The 27327-nt window shown below is 44.2% G+C and overlaps 1 protein-coding gene across 1 annotated transcript in view; it reads right to left on the bottom strand.

The window, feature by feature from the left end:
• The window catches only part of lyrm4 (LYR motif containing 4), a 171447-nt gene that overhangs the window by 121740 nt on the left and 22380 nt on the right, over positions 1-27327 (bottom strand). The window contains exon 2 of the mRNA XM_033014608.1: positions 2317-2437. Within this exon, the coding sequence (XP_032870499.1) occupies positions 2317-2437 (121 nt within the window). The remainder of the gene's footprint in view (positions 1-2316; positions 2438-27327) is intronic.

Raw genomic sequence — 27327 nt, 5'->3', positions numbered from 1 at the left:
TCCCGCGGTCTAGGCATAAGCTTCGGGGCGACCGCAACTTTACGGTTGCAGCCCCTAGACTGTGGAACAGCATCCCCCTTCCCATCAGAACTGCCCCCTCCCTCGACTCCTTTAAGTCAAGACTAAAAACGTATCTATACTCCCAAGCCTTTCCTGACGTCCACTGAGCGAGGGCTATATGTATATATGTATGTAGTTTGTTTGTTTATACTATTCTTATAACAAATGTAAAGCACTTTGACCAACGAGATTTGTTTTTTAAATGTGCTATAGAAATAAATGTGACTTGACTTTACTACCCAAATCTGCTTTTGTTCTTTCCACTGTATCTCATTGTTAAAAAGTCAAGAGTCAACAGAGTGTAATTGGCATAGGTACCAACAATGGAATAATTAAATTCTTTCTTGCAGCAGCATTAGAAACATAGAAACATAGAAATTAGGTGCAGGAGTAGGCCATTCGGCCTGTAAGCACATACAGGCCTGTAAGCACATACAGGCCTGTAAGCACATATAGTAGAAACATAGAAAATATGTGCAGGAGTAGGCCATTCGGCCCTTCGAGACAGCACCGCTATTCAATATGATCATGGCAGATCATCAGTACCCCGTTCCTGCTTTTTCCCCATATCCCTTGATTCCTTTAGCACTAAGAGGTAAATCTAAAGCCCCTGTCCCACGTACGTGTCCTTACGAGGCACGCTAATTACGCGAACTCGTGGTCGCGTTGAGGCGCGAAGGTCGCTCGCGACTTCATGCGCCCGCACAGCCGTCTGGAGCGCGTAACGTCATTTGAAGATGGACACGAAATGCTGGAGTAACTCAGCGGGCGCATCTCTGGAGAGAAGCAATGGGCGATGTTTCTGCAGGTGTACGGTAGAGAGTATATTGAGTGGTTGTATTACAGCCTGGTTCAGCAACTCAAACACCCAGGAACGAAGGAGATTATAAAAAGGGGGGACCCTGTCTGGTCTATCATGGGTTCTGACCACCCTACCATCGAATCTACAGGCGCTGCCTCAAATATAAACTTCTAACTTCAAACCACAGACCGCCTTGGTTGCACGAGGGACTTTTGCTTAGTTTTTGTACTAATAAGGTCATAAGGAATAGGAGTAGAATTGGGCCATACGGCCCATCAAGTCTACTCCGTCATTCAATCATGGCTGATCTATCTCTCCCTCCTAACCCCATCTATCTCTGCCTTAAAAATATCCACTGACTTGGCCTGCACAACCTTTATGAAGTGTCTCCTCATCTCCTTCCTAAAAGAACGTCCTTTAATTCTGAGGCTATGAACTCTAGTCCTAGACTCTCCCACTAGTGGAAACATCCTCTCCACATCCACTCTATCCAAGCCTTTCACTATTCTGTAAATTTCAATGAGGTTCCCCCCCTCATTCTTTTAAACTCCAGCGAGTACATGCCCAGTGCTGAAAAATGCTTATCATAGGTTAACCTACTAATTCCTGGGATAATTCTGGCAAACCTCCTCTGGACCCTCTCTAGAGCCAGATATGGTACCAAAAACTGCTCACAATATTCCAAATGCGGCCTTACCTCACATGGTCCACAAACACCGCCGCACTGGTCAAGAAGGCACAGCAACGACTGTTCTTCCTGAGGACATTAAAAAAGACTGGTCTGCCCCAGCAGCTGCTGACAACGTTCTACCGCTGCACCACAGAGAGCATACTAACGTATGGCATCTCTGTGTGGTATCTCAGCTGCACGGAGGCGGAGAGGAGAGCTCTTCAGCGCGTCGTCAACAGAGCGCAGAGGATCATCGGGACAGAGCTACCAGCCTTGGAGGGCATCTACCACACGCGGTGCCTCAGGAAGGCCCTCAGCATCCATAAGGACTCATCACACCCCTGCCACGGTCTGTTTCAACTACTTCCCTCCAGCAGACGTTACAAGGCCTTCTACGCCCGAACCTCCAGACTCAGGAACAGTTTCATCCCAAGAGCTATAGCGGCTCTGAACCGGCCCTAATGAGTGCCCCCCCACCCACCCCCTTTGGACAGTCTCCCTCAGATGGTCACGTCAATCAATTCAGCTTGTTTATTTATGTATTGTATTTATTTACTTTCCTGGACATCAGTGGAGCTGCACACTAAATCTCGTTGCACTGACGTGCAATGACAATAAAGATATATTATTATTATTATTATTATTAGATAGTAAACTGATGGGGCAAAATATTTCTTGAACCACTCCACCATTTCAACCATTGATTTACCCAAATTAACACAAAGCACCAAGTTTTCAGAGAGAATATTAAGAGGTGGAATTTAGCTTGAAAAAGACAACTTACCTGTCGCTGAATAATTTCATTGGTGCTTTTAGCCTTTTCTATCAGCTCCTGGATAATTTCAGGGTTCGTCTCATTTTTGTTTTCTTGAAAAGCTTCCCGAATTCTCCGGAGCGCAAAGTTCCTGCAAGATTTTAAAAGAGTACATTTAGCAGAGGTATTTTGAAATACCCCTATATCTAAGGAAGGGTGTGCTGGTACTGGTGAGGGTACAGAGAAGGTTTACGAGAATGATCCCAGGAATATGGGTTAACATATGATGAGTGTTTGACGGCACTGGGCATGTACTCGCTGGAACTTAGAAGGATGGGGGGGGGGGGGGGGGGATGCTCCTTTAGGAAGATGAAAATAAATTTATTTAGTCAGAGTGGTGAATATGTGGAGGCCGTCAATTGATATTTTTTAGCAGAGATAGACCGATTCTTGATTAGTACAGGTGTCAGGGTTTATGGGGAGAAGGCAGGAGAATGGCGTTAAGAGGGAAAGATAGATCTGCCATGATTGAATGGTGGAGTAGACTTGATGGGCCAAATGGCCTAATTCTGCGCCTATCACTGATGAACTTATGAAACAAGGCACAAGGAACTGCAGATGTTGGTTTACAAAATAAGGCAAATGGTATGGTTGTTCTTCATTGCTCGGGGCATTGAGTACATGAGACAGGAAGTCATGATACAGCTCTACAGGATTTCGGTTAGACCACGTTTGGAATATTGCGTGCATTTCTGGTCACCCCATTACAGGAAATATATGGAAGCTATGAGGAGGGTGCAGTGGAGGTATACCAGAATGCTGCCTGGATAGAGGGTTTCAGACACATAGAAACATAGAAAATAGGTGCAGGAGTAGGCTATTCGGCCCTTTGAGCCTGCACCGCCATTCAATATGATCACGGCTGATCATCCAACTCAGTATCCTGTACCTGCCTTCTCTCTATACCCCCTGATCCCTTTAGCCACAAGGGCCACATCTAACTCCCTCTTAAATATAGCCAATGAACTGGCCTCAACTACCTTCTGTGGCAGAGAGTTCCAGAGATTCACCACTTTCTGTGTGAAAAATGTTTTTCTCATCTCGGTCCTAAAGGATTTCCCCTTTATCCTTAAACTGTGACCCCTTGTCCTGGACTTCCCCAACATCAGGAACAATCTTCCTACATCTAGCCTGTCCAACCGCTTAAGAATTTTGTACGTTTCTATAAGATCCCCCCTCAATCTTATAAATTCTAGCGAGTACAGGCAGAGGTTGGCCAAATACAGGCTTCCAGCTGAAAAACAATCTTCAGCCATCACAGATCATAGAAATTATGAGAGACATAGACAGTAAGAATCTTTTTCCAAGGATAGAAAAAATTCAAATACCAAAGGGCAGAACTTTAAGCTGACAGGGGCAAATTTCAAATGAGATGTATGGGGGAAGTTTTGTTTTAACACAGAGCCTCGTACGCTCTGCTGGAGGTGTTGTGGAGGCAGATACAATAGTGGCATTTACAAGACTTTTGGATAGGGATATAGATATGAAGGGAATGGTGGGATATGTAATACAGTGCTCTTTTATCAGATTTTATCTTGCACTAAACATTATTCCCTTTATCCTGTATTTGTACACTGTGGACGGCTTGATTGTAATCATGTATAGTCTTTTCGCTCATAAGATAGCACGCAACAAAAAAGCTTTTCACTGTACCTCGGTACACGTGACAATAAACTAAACTAAATTAAACATAACGCAGCGGGTCAGGCAGCATCTCTGGAGAACATAGATAGGTGACGTTTCAGAGTGCTGGAGTAGCTCAGCGGGTCAGGCAGCATCTCTGGAGAACATAGATAGGTGACGTTTCAGAGTGCTGGAGTAGCTCAGCTGGTCAGGCAGCATCTCTGGAGAACATGGATTGGTGGCGTTTCACAGACTGCAACACAGAGTCATAAAGCATGGAAACTGGCTCTTCAGCCAACTCATCCATGCTGACCAAGATGCCCCATTCTAAGCTGGTCCCATTTGTCTGCATTAGCTCCTATATCCCTCTAAACGCTGGCGCGCTTTAGCTGCCACTGCTCTCTCTTCACATTGTGTTTTTTGATTTTTTTTGATTTTGTGTCTTTGGAGCGATTTCTATCTTTAATTTGTATATTGATGATGTCCTTATTATTTATTTTTCTCCGACTATATGTTTTTTTCTCTTCTGTTAATCTTTGTAAGGTGTCCTTGAGATTTGAAAGGCGCCCGAAAATAAAATGTATTATTATTATTATCAAAACCACTCCTATCCATGTGACTGTCCGAGTGTCTTTCAAATGTATTTAACATGAATAGCAGACACATTAAGAGGAAGCATGTAAGTAGTGGAGGAAAATAAAAAGGCTCTGCTGATGGAATATGCAGAAGTCAGACTCGGGAGAGACCTACAGATCAAATCTAAGGCAGCCACCTGCTAATTGCAACTGTCTTTTCCCCCTTGTCGTTTGTCAGCTTTCATCACCTCTATCGCCATTATTTGTGGATGAACATTGACAGCACACGCTTGCTGTCCATTTAATTGTGGAGAATTGCACCAACTCTGAATCTTAAAACCACTTATTTCTAGTCGGAGCCTCATTTGAGGGAGGAACCACAGTCACCCAGCTCCTCCCTCATCAGGACACTGGTTGATTGTAGAGCTTTTATTGCTGGACGTCAAACCCAGGTTCTCTCTGAGCATTTCAAGCTAATCTTTTATTAAAGTATAGCCACTTTTTTCTTTTAATTCTAAATCTCAAAATTTAATTCTAAATCCACACATTAGATGGCGGCGCCTGTCGGCAGCGGCCTCTGCAGTCCGTCTGTCTTTTTTACATTTTTGTCCTGTTAAGTGTATGTTTTGGTTGTAGTTTATATATTGTTTTTAGTTGTGTATATGTGGGGGGGGGGGGACTTTTAAATCTCTTCCCTGTACGGGGAACCCGACCTTTTCCCTGTCGGGTCTCCATTGTCGTAGGGGCCTAGCACCGTGGAGCGGCCTCCAGCCGGAACGACGTGGGGGCTCCAGTCGCGGAGCCTGCGGACTCACCATTGTGGGGCTGGCCGGCCGGAGAGCTGTGGTGGCGCGCGGCTGCGACCTGACTCCGGAGCTCGGAGGCTCCAGCCGCAGGCGCGGCGGACGGTAACATCGGGAGCTCACGTGTCCCTGGTGGGAGACCGCTTTTCGGAGCTCCCGCAACGGCAACTTCTCTCGCCCGAGTTGCGGGGTTGAAAACGACCCGGAGCGGGGCCTTACATCGGCCGGCGCGGCTTTAACGGCCGCGGGACTTACCAGCGCCCGCCGGGGGCTCCAACATCAAGACCCGAACCCTGTACTATCATGCTCTGGAAATGTTTAAAAAAATTAAATGCTCTACAGAGAATGGAAATCCTAAATTCACATTGAAGTGTCATCTTAGTATAAATGATGATCTGTTAAATTTAAACTAAGTCATGAAAGCCTGCATCACCAGTGAAATTTTGTACTGACAAGTGACAGAAACTATTTACATAGTGGAGATGTGACACAGCAATAAACAATATATTTAACTGTAATAAACTAATGCCGATTTTACGAAAGTTTCCCTTCCGTCTGTATATCTCCGTATAATTGGGAAATGTACGAGAAGAAGAATTATCGCTGTGTGGAGTTTGCATGTACTCCTTGTGATCACGTGGGTTTTACTCTGGGTGCTCTGACTTCCTGTCACATCCCAAAGACGTGTGTGGGTTTGTAGGTTTATTGGCCTCTGTAAATTGCTCCTAGTGTGTAGGGAGTGGTCGTGAAAGTGTGATAACATAGAACTAACATGAACGGGTGATCGATGGTTGGCATGCAATCCGTGGGATGAAGGGACTGCTTCCATTCTGTATGTTTCCATCAATCAAGTATTAATAGTCTGATGTCACACCACCACTGAAGACAGAAGAATTTGTAATTGCCTTTCCAACAAATGTTTTAATCAACTCCAGTTGTCCATTAACCACCCTCTGAGCGCAAAAGCTACAGGGAGAAGGCAGGATAATGGGATTGAGAGGGAAAGGTAGATCAGCCATGATTGAATGGTGGAGTAGATTCCATGGGCCGAATGGTCTAACTCTGCTCCTATGTCTCGTGGACATATCTACAGAGTGTTGAGATCGAAATGTTACTCCAAGTTAGAAAATTTAAATATAAACATATTTAACTTTGCATTATTCTTATGAACTCAGTGACTTCCTACTGTAAGCTTGCCATACAACGTCAAAATTCATATTTTTAATAATGTGATCAATGCTAACGTGATACTTCTCCAAGCCAACAATGATCTATGCTGAAGAAGGGTCCCGACCCGAAACGTCACCCATTCCTTCTCTCCAGAGATGTTGCCTGTCCCGCTGAGTTACTCCAGCGTTTTGTGTCTATCTAAGATCTATTCTACATTTTTCTTGAACCTCATTTCACACCTTACACTTCCCTATCTCCGTGTCTCCCTCACCCCATGACCCAAAATGTCACCCATTCTTTCTATCCAGAGATGTTGCCTGTCCTGCTGAGTTACTCCAGCGTTTTGTGTCGATCTCGGTTTAAATTTCACAACACTTGATTCGACTCTAATTTAACCCCCAGGTCCATTGTTCCTATTTCCCACTCATCCTATAATCCCTGCAGCTTCCTCTAGGTGTTGCTTTCTTCTCTATTATCATCCCTCTCACTTATTAATTTTTTTATTCTTCTCTCTCCTTATTTCCCTGGAATCCTGTGCGTGGCATATTTTCTACGAGTCAAGTGGCATCCTATTCTGTGTCTGTTCAAAATGGTTATAAAGCCTCCATCTGTCTTATTTATTAGTTAAACGCTTACGACCGTTTTTGTGCTTTCTCTGCATCATTTGGCTCAGTTCTTTATGATGATCTACAGGTTTCTGCGCAGAACATTCAGCTCACGCAAACCCCGAGTAACATTATTGCAAGTCCAGGACGAGAGAAGTAATTATTCTTACACTGTTCATTGCATTATGCAAATCGTTGATAAATAACACAACACCTTTCTCATAATTTAACTATAATAATTTTTCATCTCCTGCACACCTTCATAGGGATGATGTTGAGTAACCCTTGGTTTCACGTCTATCGTTTTTCTTTTCTCATTTTCTTTCCACTGCTAGCGCAACCCTGTGAGCTCATACATAATACATTTCAATCAATGAGGTTTCGTTGGACTACTGAATTCCAGCCCACTGCGGCACACTGGCAGATGGCAGCGCTTTTAATTAGGGCCTGTTCACCTATAAAGAGACACGGGGCGGTATTGTTAATAGGATTTGCTTAATGTAAAATCTAATTCTCATTTGCAGCTGGTCTGTATCAGACTGTTCGTTCTCTGGTAGCTTTGTGGTAGTGTGAGAAAGAGAGAGACGTTTAAACAAATGACATGTCAAAAATTCTTAAGAGTCTTTGAGCCAAGAGTCTCTAAATCATTTAATTGAGAGTACATTTCAATCACAACAGATTATGTGGTTTTCAGTGATCTACAAAGATGAGGGGAAAATAATCTTCAATCATGACCAAACAAATTCAAAAAGCTTCCAGTTCTAATATCATTACAGGGCAACAAGGACGAGGTGATTAAGTCCCTGTCATTTATTGATCTATTCTGCGAGAAACTTAATAGTAATGAGGAAACAAATTACAAATAGGATTGTTGGAGAAATAACTTTGACCTTAAAAACTGCGACTAATTTCTCAAACTCAGACAGATATTCACACTGCACATATTTATATATTTCCAGTGTAATATTATGCTGAATGAATTTTCAGATGTCAGCTTGCACTGATTCATGGCTGTAGGCCATATGGGACATTACCAAAGATCGCATGTCAGACACATCAGAAGGGCTTAAATCTATCATTGTTCAAGTGGAGAAGAAAACAATTTAAGTTTCTTTAATTCAGCTGGGATTGTTTCAATCTGCAAACTGAATGAAAGATGTCAAAATACATTAAGTTAACCATAAAATATTTATAATTGCATTTCAGCCCAAAATATGCATATTTGCAAAATAATTATATTTTTAAAGTTACCATAGTTCAAGCATGAAAATCTGCACATCCCCAGACTCAGGAACAGCTTCTTCCCCTCCATTATCATAGTCGTACAGCACATAAACAGGCCCTTCGGCCTATGCCAACCAAGGTGCTCATCCCTACGTCCCAACTGCCAGAGTTTGGCCTATAACCTTTTAAACGTTTCCTATCCATGTCCCTGGATGTTAAATGTTATAGACTTTATTGATAGTCTTTTAAATGTTATAGACTCTACCTCAACTACCTCCTCTGGCAGCTCATTCCATATACCCACCATCCTCTGTGTGAAACAGTTGCCCCTCAGATTCCTATAAAATCTTTCCCCACTCATCTTAAACCTATGTCCTCTGGTTCTTCATTCCCCCCACATAATCTAAGACCCCTCTATAAGATCACCCCTCATACTCCCACGCTCCAAGGAATACAGAACTAGCATGCCAAAACTCTCCCTGTAGCTCGGGACCTCAACTCCTTGCAACATGCTCAAAAATCCTCTCTGCGCTCCTTCCATCTCAACAACATCTTTCCTATAGCGGGTGACCAAAACGGAAGACAATACTCCAACAGTGGCCTCACCAGTGCCTTGTACTGCTTTAACATAACATTCCAACTTCTATACAATACTCTGATTAATGAAAGCCAATGTGCCGAAAGCCTTCTCGACCAACTTATCTAATTGTGATGCCGCTTTCAAGGAACTATGTACCTCCCTCTGGCCTCCAACGTTCCCCTGAGCCCTGCCATTTACTGTGAATGTCCTTCCCAGGTTAGGCTTCCCAAAATGCAACACCTCATATTTATCTGCATAAAACTCCATTAACCATTCCTTTAGCCACTTGCCCAACTGATCAATATCCTGCTGTAGGCTTTGATAACCAAAGACTAGTCCCACCCTGGTCATTCCTTCTTCTTTCCGCTCCCGTCTGGCAGAATTTACAAAAGCTTGAAAGTGCGGGCCACCAGACTCAGGAACAGCTTCTTCCCCTCTGTTATCAGGCTTCTGAATGGTCCTTCCATAGGCTAGGGTACTGTCTGATTCACCTCTACCCCATTGCGGACATTGGACTTTCTCTGTGGAACTGATGCGCTACAATGCGGAGAACTATATAATGCTGAGACTATAATAAACCCAAACCTAACAAAAAAAATTCAAAACAATATCAATAAAGGCATTTCTTATTCAAATGTGAATCTCTATTTTATATTCTTTTCTTCTCAAGCCACTCTCAATGCCCTGGGACAAATAAAACAAGAATACGTAAGATTATTTTATTTAGCCGGCACGGTGGCGCAACGGTAGAGTTGTGCCTTACAGAGCCAGAGACCCGGGTTCAATCCTGGCTACGGGCGCTGTCCGTACGGAGTTTGGACGTTCTCCCCGTGACCTGTGTGGGTTTTCTCCGGGTGCTCCGGTTTCCTACCACACTCCAAATACGTACAGGTTTGTAGTTTAATTGGCTTGGTGTATGTGTAAATTGTCCCAAGTGTGTGTAGGATAGTGTTAGTGTGTGGGTATGGGTGAGGACTCGGTGGGCCAAGGGCCTGTTTCTGTGCTCTATCTCTAAACTAAACTAAAAGACCAGACATCATGTTTCACAGCTAAAAATTGGCCCGGGCAGATCAGCAGCGGTGTCCTGTCATGTATCAATACATCATACGGAATATTTATTGGCCCAGGTTTGTTGCCATTCACCGCCTTGATCCTGTAAACAGGCAGATATGCCTGGAGTATGCACACCTGCAAATGAATACAGAAACCCAGAAAGTGTTGCCAGTAATTCCCTACTCCTCCTACAAGGATGTACAAGGACTAGAGGGTGTGTGCTATAGGGAGAGGTTGAGTAGGCTGGGTCTCTATTCCATGGAGCGCAGGAGGATGAGGGGAGATCTTATCGAGGTGTACAAAATCATGAGAGGAATAGATCAGGTAGATGCACAGAGTCTTTTGCCCAAAGTTGGGGAATCGAAGACCAGAGGACATACTGTAGGTTCAAGGTGAAGGGAAAAAGATTTAATAGGAATCCGAGGGGTAACTTTTTCACACAAAGGGTGGTGGGTGTATGGAACGAGCTGCCAGAGGAGGTAGTTGAGGCTGGGACTATCCCATCATTTAAGAAACAGTTGGACAGGTACATGGATAGGACAGGTTTGGAGGGATATGGACCAAGCGCAGGCAAGTGGGACCAATGTAGCTGGGACATTGTTGGCCGGTGTGGGAGAGTGGGGCCTGTTTCCACACTGTATCACTCTATGACTCAGGTGCGGTCTTTTGCAGTCTTGTGTGTCATCTGTATAAATCAGTGCATTCACACAATTTAAGTTTAGAGATACAGCAAGGAAACAGGCTATTCAGCCCACCGAGTCTGCCCAACCATTGATCACCCGTTCACACTAGTTCTATGTCATTCCACTTTCTCATCCACTCCCTACACACTAGGGGGAATTATCAGAGGACCAATTAATCTTCAAACCTGCATGTCTTTGGGGTGTGGGACGAAACCAGAGCACCCTGAGGAAACCCACGCAGTCACAGGGAAAAGGTGCAAACTCCACACAGACAGCACCAGAGTGAACCCGATTCTCTGGCGTTTTAAGGCAGCAGCTCTACCAGATGCGTCACTGTGCTGCACTTGATCCATATCGCTACATGTCCAAGTGCCTATCTGAAAGCTTCTTACATACCTCACATTGTTCCAAAGGTTTATGCCACCTTCAGTGGAAAGCTTTTGTTGCATGCTATCCATTCAATGGCTAGATGTGGCTGGAATGTAGTCTGAAGAAGAGTTCCTAGCCAAAACATCACCTATCCATGTTCCCCACTGATGCTGCCTGACCCGCTGAGTTACTCCAGCACTCTGTAAAACGTCACCTATCCATGTTCTCCAGAGATGCTGCCTGACCCGCTGAGTTACTCCAGCACTCTGTGAAACGTCACCTATCCGTGTTCTCCACAGATGCTGCCAGACCCGCTGAGCTACTCTAGCACTTTTTTTGACTAGAAGTTCAGCTGGTCTGAATATTGACTTTAATAGCTTCAGACTTTTATCCTTTGGACTAATTTTAATACTGACACCTAGATGTCCACTCTGGAAACTCCCTTTGCTTTTTTCTAAAACAATGCATTCATGCAAAGGCCAGCAGTTACTGCCCAAATGGCGATGAGCTGCTTTCTGGTCTAATTACTGCGGTCCATTACTTGACCATGTTGTTAAACGACATAACTCCATTTCCTGATTCCACAGTGAGTTGACCTCTGATAAAGGTACCAGTGCTCTCAACGCATGTTACGCATTAACACTTGCTCACGTTGGGCAAAGGTTCAGTCACGCTTGTCACTCACCATAGAATCTATTTGCTTCAATATAAATGCAGTCTCTTGAAGACTCCCCTGGTACTATAATACAAAAAATTCATGCAATATGCAAGGTGGAAAAAACGTTAAAAAAAAAAAGAAAATCTCTATTTTCTCATGCCATGAATTAAGCTGAAAGATCCAGCTGCAAATGTCAGTCAAACCGGCTGTCGTGCGTTTGAATTGCTGGGCTTTTGATAGCTTAGTTTTGTTTCGCATGTCAAACATAAATCGTCACATTATAAAGATAAAGGTAGGCAATGTTTAGGTTTATTATTGTCACATGTACCGAGGTACAGTGACGTATTGTAAATGCTCTCCAAACAAATCAGATATACCAAATCTAAATACAATCAAGTCAAACTCAAGTACAATAAGTAGAGCAGAGGGGAAGATACAGAGTGCAGAATATCATTCTAATATACAATATAGATTGTATTTAGGTATAGTAGACGTCTACCACTGATTTTTCAGCACCCTTGGTTCCAGAGCCTTTCTGGATTATCCGTTTTGCCGGACCAACAGAGGTACGGGAACATTCCGCCCAAGCCGCCGAGAAGCCGAGCTACCGGCCCGCTAGGTCGGCCTCAGAAGTCGGCTATGGGAACGGATCTGTCGGCGCTGGCTGGGCCGGAGTTCCATAACCCCGGCCATAGTGGGAAAATTCGACCCTCCAATCTGCCGCGGGAGTCCCGATGAGGTCGAGATGAGGCAGTGTATGCTCTGGGGTTTGGAAGGATGAGAGGTAGGGATCTTATTGAAACATAAGATTATTGACTCAGAACTGCTGTAGCTTTGGGAGCAACAACAGCAGCAGGAGAATAGCAAGAGATACGACTGATTGGCTCTAGCCCAAGTGGGAGGAGAGAAGTGAAAACAGTTAAAGTACAGGTCAAGGACAGGCAGACTTGACTCAGAACTGCTGTAGTTTTGGGAGCAACAACAGCAGCAGGAGCTAAGCAAGAGATACGACTGATTGGCTCTAGCCCAAGTGGGAGGAGAGAAGTGAGTCAGTGCTGGGAAAACAGTTGAAAACTGAGGAATTTGGTTTGTAAATTGGTAAATCAGGCAATTTATCAGTCAATTTAAGCAAGACTGCTCTTAGCGAGCGGCAGTGAGTGAGCGGCCTTGTGAGGGAAGTGCCCTGTGAGAAAAGTGTGAGTCTTTGGCTCGAGTGCCCTGTGAGAAAAGTGTGAGTCTTTGGCTCGAGTGCCCTGTGAGAAAAGTGTGAGTCTTTGGCTCGAGAGTCTTCGGAGAGGAGGCTGAGGAGAGGAGACTACGCAAAACACTGCAGAGGGAGAGACGAAAGAAGGAGATGTCAGGCAAGCTGATTCAGTGCGATGCTTGCAGTATGTGGGAGGTCAAGGACACCGCCGGTGCCTCTGGCTGCTACAAATGTGAGAAGTGCATCCAGGTAGAGCTCCTGAAGGGCCGTGTTGGAGAACTGGAGAAGCAAGTGGATGACCTCCGGTTCGTCCGAGAAACTGAGTCGTTCCTCGACAAGTCCTACAGTACGATTGTTACACCTAAGGTACTGGAAGAGAGAAGGTGGGAGACAGTGAGAACGGGAGGGAAGCATGGAATGCCAACTTCCCCAGGTGTTGTACCTCTTGTGAACAGGTTCACCCACTTAGAAGCTGTCGGGACAGAAGAGGTGTTTACACTGGGCGGCGGACTGGCTTGTGATGCGAATAGGGCTGTTGAGCCAAAACCAAAAAGGCCTAAGGCAGGCAACGCCATTGTAGTGGGAGACTCCATTGTGAGAGGTACGGACAGGGGTTTCTGCGGCAACAGACGGGATGCGAGGATGGTGTGCTGCCTTCCTGGTGCCAGGATCCAGGATGTCACGGACAGAGTGCAGAAAATCCTCAAGGGCGAAGGTGAACATCCGGAAGTGGTAGTGCATGTCGGCACAAACGATGTCGGAAAGAAGGGGATGAATATTCTGCAGCGTGACTTTAGAGAGCTCGGAAAAATGCTGAAAAGCAGGACCTCCAGGGTTGTTATCTCCGGTTTGCTTCCAGTTCCTCGTGCTGGCGAGAGCAGGAACAGGGAGATACGGGACCTGAACGTGTGGCTGAGGAACTGGTGCGCGGGGCAGGGATTTAGATTCTTAGATCACTGGGATCTGTTGTGGGGTAAGGGGGAACTGTACAAAAGGGACGGATTGCATCTTAACAGGTGTGGGACCAGCATTCTGGCAGGCAGGTTTGCCACTGCTACACGGGTGGTTTTAAACTGAATAAGGGGGGTGGGGTGTCAAATGGGATAGTGGAGGATGGAGTTAAAGGGAAAGGGTTTCTTAAATGTGTGAGCGTAGAGACAGAGGGGTGTAAAATGAGGGTAGAAGCAATAGGTAGCAAGGTGAAAAGTAAAAGTGGCAGGCCGGAAAATCCAGGGCAAAAATCAAAAAGGGCCACTTTTCAGCAAAATTGTATAAGGGGTAAGAGTGTTGTAAAAACAAGCCTGAAGGCTTTGTGTCTCAATGCAAGGAGCATTCGTAATAAGGTGGATGAGTTGAATGTGCAGATAGCTATTAATAACTATGATATAGTTGGGATCACGGAGACATGGCTCCAGGGTGACCAAGGCTGGGAGCTGAACATCCAGGGATATTCAATATTCAGGAGGGATAGAGAGAAAGGAAAAGGAGGTGGGGTAGCGTTGCTGATTAGAGAGGAGATTAACGCAATGGAAAGGAAGGACATTAGTTTGCAGGATGTGGAATCGGTATGGGTAGAGCTGCGAAACACTAAGGGGCAGAAAACGCTGGTGGGTGTTGTGTACAGGCCACCTAACAGTAGTAGTGAAGTTGGAGAGGGTATCAAACAGGAAATTAGAAATGCGTGCGACAAAGGCAAAACCGTTATAATGGGTGACTTCAATCTACATATAGATTGGGTGAATCAAATTGGCAGGGGTGCTGAGGAAGAGGATTTTTTGGAATGTATGCGGGATAGTTATCTAAATCAACATGTAGAGGAACCAACGAGAGAGCAGGCTATTTTAGACTGGGTATTGAGTAATGAGGAAGGGTTAGTTAGCAGTCTTGTTGTACGTGCCCCCTTGGGCAAGAGTGACCATAATATGGTTGAGTTCTTCATTAGGATGGAGAGTGACATTGTTAATTCAGAAACAATGGTTCTGAACTTAAAGAAAGGTAACTTTGAGGGTATGAGACGTGAATTGGCCAAGATTGACTGGCAATTAATTCTAAAAGGGTTGACGGTGGATATGCAATGGAAGACATTTAAAGACTGCATGGATGAACTACAAAAATTGTTCATCCCAGTTTGGCAAAAGAATAAATCAGGGAAGGTAGTGCATCCGTGGATAACAAGGGAAATCAGGGATAGTATCAAAGCGAAGGATGATGCGTACAAATTAGCCAGAAAAAGCAGCATACCGGAGGACTGGGAGAAATTCAGAGACCAGCAGAGGAGGACAAAGGGCTTAATTAGGAAAGGAAAAATAGATTATGAAAGAAAACTGGCAGGGAACATAAAAACTGACTGCAAAAGTTTTTATAGATATGTGAAAAGAAAGAGATTAGTTAAAACAAATGTAGGTCCCTTGCAGTCAGAAACAGGTGAGTTGATCATGGGGAACAAGGATATGGCGGACCAATTGAATAACTACTTTGGTTCCGTCTTCACTAAGGAAGACATAAATAATCTGCCGGAAATAGCAGGGGACCGCGGGTCAAAGGAGTTGGAGGAATTGAGTGAAATCCAGGTTAGCCAGGAAGTGGTGTTGGGTAAATTAAATGGATTAAAGGCCGATAAATCCCCAGGGCCAGATAGGCTGCATCCCAGAGTACTTAAGGAAGTAGCTCCAGAAATAGTGGATGCATTAGTAATAATCTTTCAAAACTCTTTAGATTCTGGAGTAGTTCCTGAGGATTGGCGGGTAGCAAACGTAACCCCACTTTTTAAGAAGGGAGGGAGAGAGAAAACGGGGAATTACAGACCAGTTAGTCTAACATCGGTAGTGGGGAAACTGCTAGAGTCAGTTATTAAAGATGGGATAGCAGCACATTTGGAAAGTGGTGAAATCATTGGACAAAGTCAGCATGGATTTACAAAAGGTAAATCATGTCTGACGAATCTTATAGAATTCTTCGAGGATGTAACTAGTAGCGTGGATAGGGGAGAACCAGTGGATGTGGTGTATCTGGACTTCCAGAAGGCTTTCGACAAGGTCCCACATAAGAGATTAGTTTACAAACTTAAAGCACACGGCATTGGGGGTTCAGTATTGATGTGGATAGAGAACTGGCTGGCAAACAGGAAGCAAAGAGTAGGAGTAAACGGGTCCTTTTCACAATGGCAGGCAGTGACTAGTGGGGTACCGCAAGGCTCAGTGCTGGGACCCCAGCTATTTACAATATATATTAATGATCTGGATGAGGGAATTGAAGGCAATATCTCCAAGTTTGCGGATGACACTAAGCTGGGGGGCAGTGTTAGCTGTGAGGAGGATGCTAGGAGACTGCAAGGTGACTTGGATAGGCTGGGTGAGTGGGCAAATGTTTGGCAGATGCAGTATAATGTGGATAAATGTGAGGTTATCCATTTTGGTGGCAAAAACAGGAAAGCAGACTATTATCTAAATGGTGGCCGACTAGGAAAAGGGGAGATGCAGCGAGACCTGGGTGTCATGGTACACCAGTCATTGAAAGTGGGCATGCAGGTGCAGCAGGCAGTGAAGAAAGCGAATGGTATGTTAGCTTTCATAGCAAAAGGATTTGAGTATAGGAGCAGGGAGGTTCTACTGCAGTTGTACAGGGTCTTGGTGAGACCACACCTGGAGTATTGCGTACAGTTTTGGTCTCCAAATCTGAGGAAGGACATTATTGCCATAGAGGGAGTGCAGAGAAGGTTCACCAGACTGATTCCTGGGATGTCAGGACTGTCTTATGAAGAAAGACTGGATAGACTTGGTTTATACTCTCTAGAATTTAGGAGATTGAGAGGGGATCTTATAGAAACTTACAAAATTCTTAAGGGGTTGGACAGGCTAGATGCAGGAAGATTGCTCCCGATGTTGGGGAAGTCCAGGACAAGGGGTCACAGCTTAAGGATAAGGGGGAAATCCTTTAAAACCGAGATGAGAAGAACTTTTTTCACACAGAGAGTGGTGAATCTCTGGAACTCCCTGCCACAGAGGGTAGTCGAGGCCAGTTCATTGGCTATATTTAAGAGGGAGTTAGATCTGGCCCTTGTGGCTAAGGGGATCAGAGGGTATGGAGAGAAGGCAGGTACGGGATACTGAGTTGGATGATCAGCCATGATCATATTGAATGGCGGTGCAGGCTCGAAGGGCCGAATGGCCTACTCCTGCACCTAATTTCTATGTTTCTATGTTTCTATGTTAAGGGTTTGGACAGGCCCGAGGCAGGAAACATGTTCCCGATGTTGGGAGAATCCAAAACCAGGGGCCACAGTTTAAGAATAAGGGGTAAGCCATTTAGAACGGGGACGAGGAAAAACTTTTTCGCACAGAGAGTTGTGAATCTTTGGAATTTTCTGCCTCAGAGGGCAGTGGATGCCAGTTCTCTGGAAACTTTCAAGAGAGAGTAAGATAGAGCTCTTAAAGATAGCGTAATTTTGTCTGGATTAAAGGAGATGCCAGAACAACAATTGCCGGGAAATTGTGGAGGACTTGTATTATCTAATCTGTATAGATAGAATGCAATACAAAGCTTTTCACTATTCCTCAGTACATGTGAGAATAAACATAATGTACGGCAATGGTGCACACCGCGTAACGGTTTTACAGGCTGCAGTGATTTGGCAGAACGAGAATTTTGGGTAAATCATTGATGTACACCACAAATTTTAATTTTTCTGATACTTCTTCTTGCGTATATGGCGTGCACAGCCTAAAGTTGTAGGATAACTTATTCTATTTGATCTTACTTGATTGTGCACGCCGGGTTGATTGCATTCGTCGAAACAGGGCGGACCACGTGAAGGTTGCAATCTCCCACCCCTTTCTGATGCTGAAGGATGTTGTTAAGCTGGAGAATACAGAGAAGATTTACAAGGAGGTTGCCAGCACTTGGGAGCTTGAGCTATAGGGAGAGGTTGGGCAGGCTAGGTCTATATTTCTGGGAGCGCTGGAGGATGAGGTGCTTAAAGAGGTCTCTATAGGATCATGGGGGGGGAGGGAATAGATAGGGTGAATGCACAGAGTATTTACCCAGAGTAGGGGAATCAAGGAACCAGGCAGTATAGGTTTAAGGTGAGACAGACACGGCAGTACCGGTGGCACGGCGATAGAGTTGCTGCCTTACAGCAAAATGCAGCGCCAGAGACCCGGGTTCGATCCCGACTATGGGTGCTGTCTGTATGGAGTTTGTACGTTCTCCCTGTGATCTGCATGAATTTTCTCCGAGAACTTCGGTTTCCTCCCACACTCCAAAGACGTACAGGTTTGTAGGTTAATTGGCTTGTCTAGACTAGGTTACATTGGCTTGATTAAAAAAAAAGTAAAAAATTGTCCAAGTTGGCGATATGCAGAGTACTGCCCTGCCGACGACAAAATTCAGAAGGTTGAGAAGGGCAAGATTTAGTAGGAACCAGAGGGGCAACTTTTTCCACACAGTGGGTGTATGGAACGATCTGCCAGAGGAGGCAGTTTAGTTTAATTAGAGATACAGCCTGGAAACAGGCACTTCACCCACCGAGTCTACGCAGAACCATTGATCACCTGTACACATTGCTTCCCACTTTCGCATCCTACACACGAGGGACAATTTACAATTTACAGATGCCAATTAACCTACAAACCTGTACGTTTTGGGGTAGTGTGGGAGGAAATCAGAGCACCCGGTGAAAACCCACGCAATCACAGGGAGAACGTACAAACTCCGTGCAGACAGCACCCGTAGTCAGGATCAAAACCCAGGACTGGCGCTGTGAGGCACAAAACTCTACTGTTGCATCTGTTACTGTACTGCCCAGATAGTCGAAGCAGGTACAATAACATTTAAAAGGCATTTGAACAAATACATGGATAGGAAATGTTCAGAGGGAGTTGGGTCAAAAGAGGGCAAACGGGACTAGCTTACATCGGGCATCTTGGGCAGCATGGACAAGCTGGGCCAAAGGTACTGTTTCTATGCTGTATGACTATGATCAGACTGACATATGATGAAAGAATGGATCGTAGCGAGAGGATTTGAGTACAGGAGCAAGGTGGTCTTACTGTGTTGTACAGGGCCCTGATGAGACCGCACCTGGAGTATTGTGTGCAGTTTTGGTCTCCTAATTTGAGGAAGGACAATCTTGCTATTGAGGGAGTGCAGCGTAAGTTCACCAGGTTAATTCTCGGGGTGGCGTGACCGACTTATGATGAAAGAATGGATCGACTGGACATATTCACTGGAATTTAGAAGGATGAGAGGATATCTTATGGAAACATATAAAATTCTTAAGGAATAGGACAGGCTAGATGCAGGTAAAAATGTTCCCGATGTTAGGGGAGTCCAGAACCAGGGGTCACAGTTTAAGAATAAGGGGTAGGCCATTTAGGAGGGAGATGAGGAAAAACCTTTTCACACACAGAGTTGTGAATCTGTGCAATTCTCTGCCAGAGGAGGCCAATTCGCTGGATGTTTTCAAGAGAGTTAGATTTAGCACTGAGGGCTGACGGAATCAAGAGATATGAGGAGAAAGCAGGAACGGGGTACAGATTTAGGATGATCATATTGAATGGCGGTGCTCGAAAGGCCAAATGGCCTACTCCTGCACCTATTTTCTATGTTACTATGTTTCTATGAATCTATATACATCAGCTATCACTGACTGATGTATTCAATCAAGTGACAAGCATGCTGAAAATATCTATAATTGCTGCCGCTATGACATTACGCTTTCAATAGTTGAATTATTGCAATTTTTCCAAGAAGCTCCTTTCGTGGATCAATTGTATTCTGTGCTCCAGTTATAGAATACTACACAGATGGCAAACATTGCAGAAATAAAAGCAAAGAAAACCTGAGTGGAATAATAATCTAGGTCAATAGCTTCTTGCGAACACTCTTACTCATCATAAAATACAGATTTTCTTTTGCCAACTAAAGATTTTTTTTTTCATAACTTGGTTACTCATAATTGCATCTGTCAAAATGTGCTTGGTGTTATTTGAATGACTTTATCAATATCAAATTTGTTCTTAAGACTTCACACTGCTCTGCAGTAAGCCAATGCACTGAACTGATTGCTGTCACCTATCTTAATATATCATGCAAAAAGCAATTGTTCTTATCAATCCACTTGTTATTAAAATCCACTCACACACTAACATTGCAAAATTACATACTCCTGCAACATTGTCATTACCAAGTAGCAGGTCAACTTGAACTGTGATATCCCGAGGATCCATAAATCAAAAATATTTACTGCATAAATGAACTGCCTCTAAATAGGATTAAATGGAGTTTTATAGTCATGGACAGGCCTTTCAACCAAACCTGTCCATGCTGAACAAGGGCCCACCTTAGCCAGACCCATTTGCATTCAACACGGACGGATCCCTCCAAATCTTTCCCAAGATTTAGAAAATAAATGTGCAGAGCAGCACTTTTTAAACATAGAAAGTACAGGACAGGACCAGACCATTCGGCCCACAAGTCTGTGCCGAGTACGATGGAAAATTCAAGTATCTCTTCTGCCCAAATATCCTATAGGATCTTTGCTTCTGGCTGCATGTGACTGATATCTGGGGCGGCATGGTGGTGCAGCGGTAGAGTTGCAGTAAGTTTGAGGCCAGTGATCCCATAAAAAATATATTCTCAACATAACCCAATTAATTCCCCCTTCAGAGCGGCACGGTGGCGCAGCAGTAGAGTTGCTGCCTCAGACTCAGGTTCAATCCTGGCTGTATGGAGTGGTGCTGTCTGTATGGAGTTTGTACGTTCTCCCCATGACCTGTGTGGGTTTTCTCCGAGATCTTCGGTTTCCCACACTCCAAAGACGTGCAGGTTTGTAGGTTAATTGGCTTGGTAAAATTATAAATTGTCCCTAGTGTGCGTAAGGTAGTGTTAATGTACGGGGTGCTCACGTGGGTTTTCTCCTGGTGCTCAACGTTTTTGAGCAATATCATGCGATCCAGTGAAAGTGGATTACTGGGATCACTAGTAGAGCTAATAGGACTTGATGTTTCAATCCTTGTAATAAGTCGGCACTCTTGCTATTCGCAGTGGGATTGGTGGTGAAAGGTAGGGTAGGTACGTCATCGGGGTCATCAGGTGGGCACTCTCCTTCTTTGACATTTCATTGATAAGCCCACAATGTCTCCAGAGGGCTCAACGGTGATACGTGGCGTCCCAGGTACACCCCCCTCACTTCCATACCCTCCTGTCTTCATCTTGCAGCCCAATTGTTATCTCTCCTTTCGATCTAAATCCAATTGCTGCTTTTTTTCTGCAGAATTTGAGAATGATTTTATTTCCACATTCCCTCAACACGTTTCGATCTTTCTTGCTGCTGCGCCTCCCCTCCAAACTTCCTGCAGAAGTGGAACCAATCTTCGCAACTAAGTGGCAATTGTTCCATCGATGATAACTAGATTTCACCAGAACCAAGGGCACCTGGCCAGTCAAGCTGCAGTGTGTACATGGCATTTGTGTTTACCCATGCTCCGATCCTGAGCTCGAAGACATCATTGACTGAAATAACTTACAGGCGGACGTAAGGAGGAATTTAAAGATGTTCTCATGACCTCACTGTCTTCTGGGAATCTATGTCACAAAAGAAAGACGGAGCACCTGGACCCTCACAGTAAGCCCCTCACAGCCATGCATCACGCGCACACAATAGCTCATCGAGAGCAGAGAAAGAATTGCACCATCTCATCAACTACCCATCTATCTGCCATTTGTTTCCTTCCCTCTCTCTTCCCAATGCCTACCTGGATTTGTAACATCTCCCCTTCCTCCGGCTTCACAATTCACTCCTCTTCCATCCTTATCTCACACCTTTTGTCCTTTCATCTGTTTTCCCATATGTCAGTCGCCCCCCCCCCCCCCCCCCCTCACTGGTATCCACCTATCACTCGCCAGGCTTTGTCCAGTCCCACCTATCTCCAGATTTCCCCGCTCCACTGCAATCAGTCTGAAGAAGATTCCTGACCTAAAACATCACCTATCCATGTCCTCCAAAGATGCTGCCTGACCTGCGGAGTTAGTCCCGCACTTTTTTTGTAAACCAATATCAGCAGTTCCTTGAAACTCCATCTCATTTATCTTCCCTGTGTGGTATGTCATGCTCTATCTGCTGAAGAATCTGCAGGTCTGACATGGGCCTCATTAGCCACCTTGGAAACTATAAAACCAGAAGGAAAGCTACTCTTCCTCCATCGTGAGGGATTGCCAAAAGAGCAGTTTAATCCTTCTGTAGTATGTTTTTTTTCAATTCAATTCAATTCAACTTTAGTGTCATTGCACAAATACGAGTACAGGTACAACGAAATGCAGTTTAGCATCTGGTCATAGTGCATAGTAGAAATAAAAATAAAAGTACAAAATAAAAATACAAATGAAAATACTGGTTAACAATGTGTGGACTGTGGATGAATTAAACTGGTACATAGGCAAATAAATGTATACAAATGGGAGAGTCTAAAGATAGCTAGCGACGGGACTGTGTGTTCAGCAGTGTAATGGTGTTATTGAAAAAGCTGTTCCTCTGCCTGCTTGTGCGAGAACTGAGGCTCCTGTAACGCCTCCCTGATGGGAGGAGGGCAAATAGTCCATGGTTAGGGTGAGAGGGGTCCTTGATGATTTTCCCGGCCCGTCTCAGACACCGTTTGCGGTGGAGGGCATCCATGGCAGGGAGCGGGGCACCGATGATGTGCTGAGCGGTTTTCACCACCCGTTGCAGTGCCTTCCTGTCAGCTGTGGTGCAGCTGCTGTACCATACCGTGAAGCAGGTGGTCAGGATGCTTTCGATGGTACAGCGGTAGAAGTTGGACAGGATCTGGGGGGACAGGTGAGCTTTCTTAAGCCTCCTCAGAAAGTAAAGGCGCTGCTGCGCCTTTTTGATCAGTTTGGTGGTGTTGAGGGACCAGGACAGATCCTCTGAGATGTGTACCCCGAGGAATTTGTAGTTGGAGACGCGCTCCACCTCAGTCCCGTTTATGTGGATGGGGGTATGTCTGCCACCTCTGGTCTTCCTGAAGTCTACGATGATTTCCTTCGTCTTCTTAGAGTTGAGGACGAGGTTATTATTGGCACATTATTGGTTATTTTTTTTCTTTCGCAGTACTTAGTGCGCTTCCAAGTGTCATCTCATTTGCACTTTTTAAAGTGTGCCCTGATCTCTTCATTCAAGTCATCAGTACACATAGATAGAAATACTTTTTTTTCCTTTTTCTTTCCTCCCACAAATATGTAATATGTGAATATGTGATTCTGTTCCATTCTGTTTGTAGTTTGTTTGTTTGTTTCTTTTTTGCACAATCCGCGAGCATTGCCACTTTTCATTTCACTGCACATCTCGTATGTGTATGTGACGAATAAACTTGACTTGACTTCCAAATCTCAACATAATCCTTTGTCCACCAATTTGCATTTAGAAACATAGAAAATAGGTGCAGGAGTAGGCCATTCGGCCCTTCGAGGCTGCACCGCCATTCAATATGATCATGGCTGATTTGTTGTCTTCTGATCATTTTTTACATTGAAAATAGTTTTCCCAATGCAGACTTGGGGCATTATTAATACCACCTCAGAAACATGATGTTCCTTGGAGAGGAACATTAAAAGACCAAACTGCCAACAATAAAGCAAGATATTCTGAGTTTTGGATTGTTTCCCATATCCATATTTCTGACAAACGATTCATGGAGCAACAGGTTTAAGTTTTATCCATTCACCTGATCTACATGAAATATTAAGATCTATAGCATGCCCAAGCACTTGCAATTGTCAGTATAATTTTTAATTTACTTATAATTCAATCATGCATTAGGTTTCGACCCCAAACATAGGCAAAAGTGTTCCTCCGGCAATTTTTTTTTGCTACTTCTACATCTTGTTTAATTTAAAATATTTCAGCTAATATTTTTAGATTTTACTTGCATAATTTATTATTTAGTAAGGATAGTAATTAAGAGAGCTAGCAATATTATTTGTTATTGCCAGGAGAATTGAATTGAAAAGTAGATGATTTTTGTTGCAATTGTGTCAGATATTAGTCTACGCAATATTGGAATATTTATTTAAGGAAGAATACGAATGCATCGGAAGAATTTCAGGGAACGTTTACTCAACTAATGCCCATCCGTTATTAGTTAGACTGAAAGGAAACGATTGAAATAACTAAAATCCCAAGGCTTGTGAACAAGTTGGATATTGAAAAGATGTTTCTTCTTCTGGGAAAATCAAAAACTAGAATGTGCCCCCACATTAGTTTCTCTAGGTTCACAATTTGCAAACAGCTCCATCGAAGTGCAAGAAATTGCAGAGAGTTGTGGATGTTGTCCAGTCCATCAGTCAAACTAGCTTCCCTTCCATTGATTGAACATTTCACGTTGCCTCGGCAAGACCAGCAGCATAATCAAGGACCAGTCTCACCCTAGTCACTCCCTCTTCTCCCCTCTCCCATCAGGCAAGAGGTACAGAAGTTTGAAAACCTCCAGATTCAGGGATAGTTTCTTCACAGCTGTTATCAGGCAACTATCACCAATTGAAGAGCAGTCCTGACTGACATCCACCTCGTTAGAGTCAATCAAACTATCTTTAAATCGGAATTTTACTGGATTTTATCTTGTACTATGTTATTTTCTTTATCTTGTACCTGCACACTGTTGATGGCTTGTTGGTAATCATGTTTTGTCTTTTCACTGACTGGGTAGCACAAAATAAAAATACTTTTCTCTGTACCTTGGTATATGTGACAATAATAAACTAAAACGAAACTCTTCATTCTATCCGTCTCACACCCGCTGCGTTTATCTCTGGCCTTTGTTCCAATCATCTGCACATCACAAATCTCCTCTCGTAACCCGTTACCTGCAACCCCCCCTCCCCATAAATCGTCCGAAGGGACCTGACCCTATACGTCACCTATCCATGTTCTCCAGAGATGCTGCCTGACCCGCTGTGTTACTCCAGCACTTTGTGCTGGATTGGGTAAACCAGCATCTGCAATTTCTTGTCTAGACCAGAGGGTCACAGTATAAACTAAATTATCTACAGTATACAGGGTGCAGGGTGACTTGGACAGGTCGGGTGAGTGGGCAGATGCAGTTTAATGTGGATAAATGTGAGGTTATCCACTTTGGTGGCAAAAACAGGAAGGCAGGTTACTATCTAAATTATGTCAAGTTGGGAAAAGGGGAGGTACAACGGGATCTGGGGGTCCTTGTTCATCAGTCAATGAAAGTAAGCATGCAGGTACAGCAGGCAGTGAAGAAAGCTAATGGCATGTTGGCCTTTATAACAAGAGGAGTTGAGTATAGGGGCAATTGTATAGGGCTCTAGTGAGACCACACCTGGAGTATTGTGTGCAGTTTTGGTCCCCTAATTTGAAGGGCATTCTTGCTATTGAGGGAGTGCAGCGTAGGTTTACAAGGTTAATTCCCGACATGGCGGAACTGTCATATGCTGAGAGAATGGAGCAGCTGGGCTTGTATACTCTGGAGTTTAGAAGGATGAGAGGGTATCTTATTGAAACATATAAGATTATTAAGGGTTTAGACACGCTAGAGGCAGGAAACATGTTCCCGATGTTGGGGGAATCCAGAATCAGGGGCCACAGTTTAAGAATAAGGGTTAAGCCATTTAGAACGGAGACGAGGAAACACTTTTTCTCACAGAGAGTGGTGAGTCTGTGGAATTCTCTGCCTCAGAGGGTGGTGGAGGCAGGTTCTCTGGATACTTTCAAGAGAGAGCTAGATAGGGCTCGTAAAGATAGCGGAGTCAGGGGATATGGGGAGACGACAGGAACGGGTCAGTTTTTCGGAGCCCCGCGCGATGTCGGGACCAGCTCCGCACATCTCCATACGGCTCCGGCGATCTAAGTGGGATCGGCCCCGCGAGGCCGTATGGCTCAAGCGACCACGTTAGGTCGTGCTTGCCGCATGGAGTCGCATGCTCGTAGGACAGGCCCTTAATGGTATTATGATCACTGGACCCGAAGTGCTCCCCAACACATACCTCCGTCAACTGACCTGTCTCATTTTCTAACAGGAGGTCCAGCACTGCCCCTTATATAGTAGGTACCTCTATGTATTGCTGCAAAAAACTATCCTGCACACATTTTACAAACTGCAAACCATCCAGCCCTATTACAGAATGTGTTTCCCAGTCTATGTGTGGAAAAAATGAAATCTCCCACAATCACTACCTTGTGCTTACTACTAATATCTGCTATCTCCTTACATATTTGCTCTTCCAATACTCGCTCCCCATTAGGCGGTCTATAATACACCCCTATAAGTAGGTATGTTGCAAAACGTACCTGAAGCGTCGCTGAAAATCTGTCCCAGCCCGTGTGCGCGATTTGGGCGCCGTTTAGAGGGGGGCGGGTTTAAAACGCGATTTTCCCTAGGCTGTTCAAATCGAGGATGTTCAGCCTAGTTCATTATTAATGAAAAATCGCTGGAAGATTCCGTCGCTTGAGCTATTATTAATTTTAAGGGGTTTATTTACTTGTTATAGTAGGTTAAAAATTAACCTCTAAACCCACGACCGCCGACAACGGGCCGGATTTCATACAGGGGAAAACGGAATGTAGGCTGTTTATTTTTACGTTAAAAAGGGCTTCTTAAGATCCCTTTATACAAAGTTTAATGTTGCGAGTAGCTAATTTGGGGCCCATTATATCCCGCAGTATATTTCTGGGCATTTGAGGGCACAAATCTACCGCAATGTGAACGTTCTAAACCAGCGCATTCACAGGATCCCACTGGAAAGCTGATTTAAATGGCCATTAATTTACAGCAATTGAACACTAAATTCCTTCCATTTGGCCTATAAATTAATGTAAATGAGATTTAAAAAGACTGTCCACGATCACAGCTTTTTTGTTATGTCAATAGAAAATCAATAGGGAATAAGATGCTAATTTCCGAGTATGAAAATGGCCATAACTTTTTAAATACTTGAGATATGAAAGTGAATTAGGTGTCAAATTAAACTTCTTTTTATGCTTTATCTGATGGGATAAATTGCAGACTTGATTTTTAAAATCTCAAAATGTTGTAACATTGCTAATATAAGTGTTGCTACACCTTTCCCATTTCTCAGTTCCACCCAAATAGCCTCTCTAGACGAGCCCTCTAATCTATCCTGCCAAAGTACTGCTGTAATATCTTCCCTGACAAGCAATGCAACACCTCCACCTCTTGCCCCTCCAATTCTATCACACCTGAAGCAACAAAATCCTGGAATATTAAGTTTCCAATCACAGCCACCCTGCAACCATGTTTCACTAATCGCCACAACATCATACTTCCAGATAGTGTGTGCGCGCATGCATTTGTGTAAAGGGGAAGGGGAGTGGTGGGGAAATTGATAAGAATTTGGGGATAACAATAAACTAGGATAAATCTAGGATTAGCGTAAACGAGTGGCTGATACGCACTCA

This window comes from Amblyraja radiata, chromosome 2, assembly GCF_010909765.2.
Source record: "Amblyraja radiata isolate CabotCenter1 chromosome 2, sAmbRad1.1.pri, whole genome shotgun sequence".
Lineage (NCBI taxonomy): Eukaryota > Metazoa > Chordata > Chondrichthyes > Rajiformes > Rajidae > Amblyraja > Amblyraja radiata.
The sequence above is the reverse complement of the archived record's forward strand: the minus strand, read 5'-3'. Positions and strand labels throughout refer to the sequence as shown.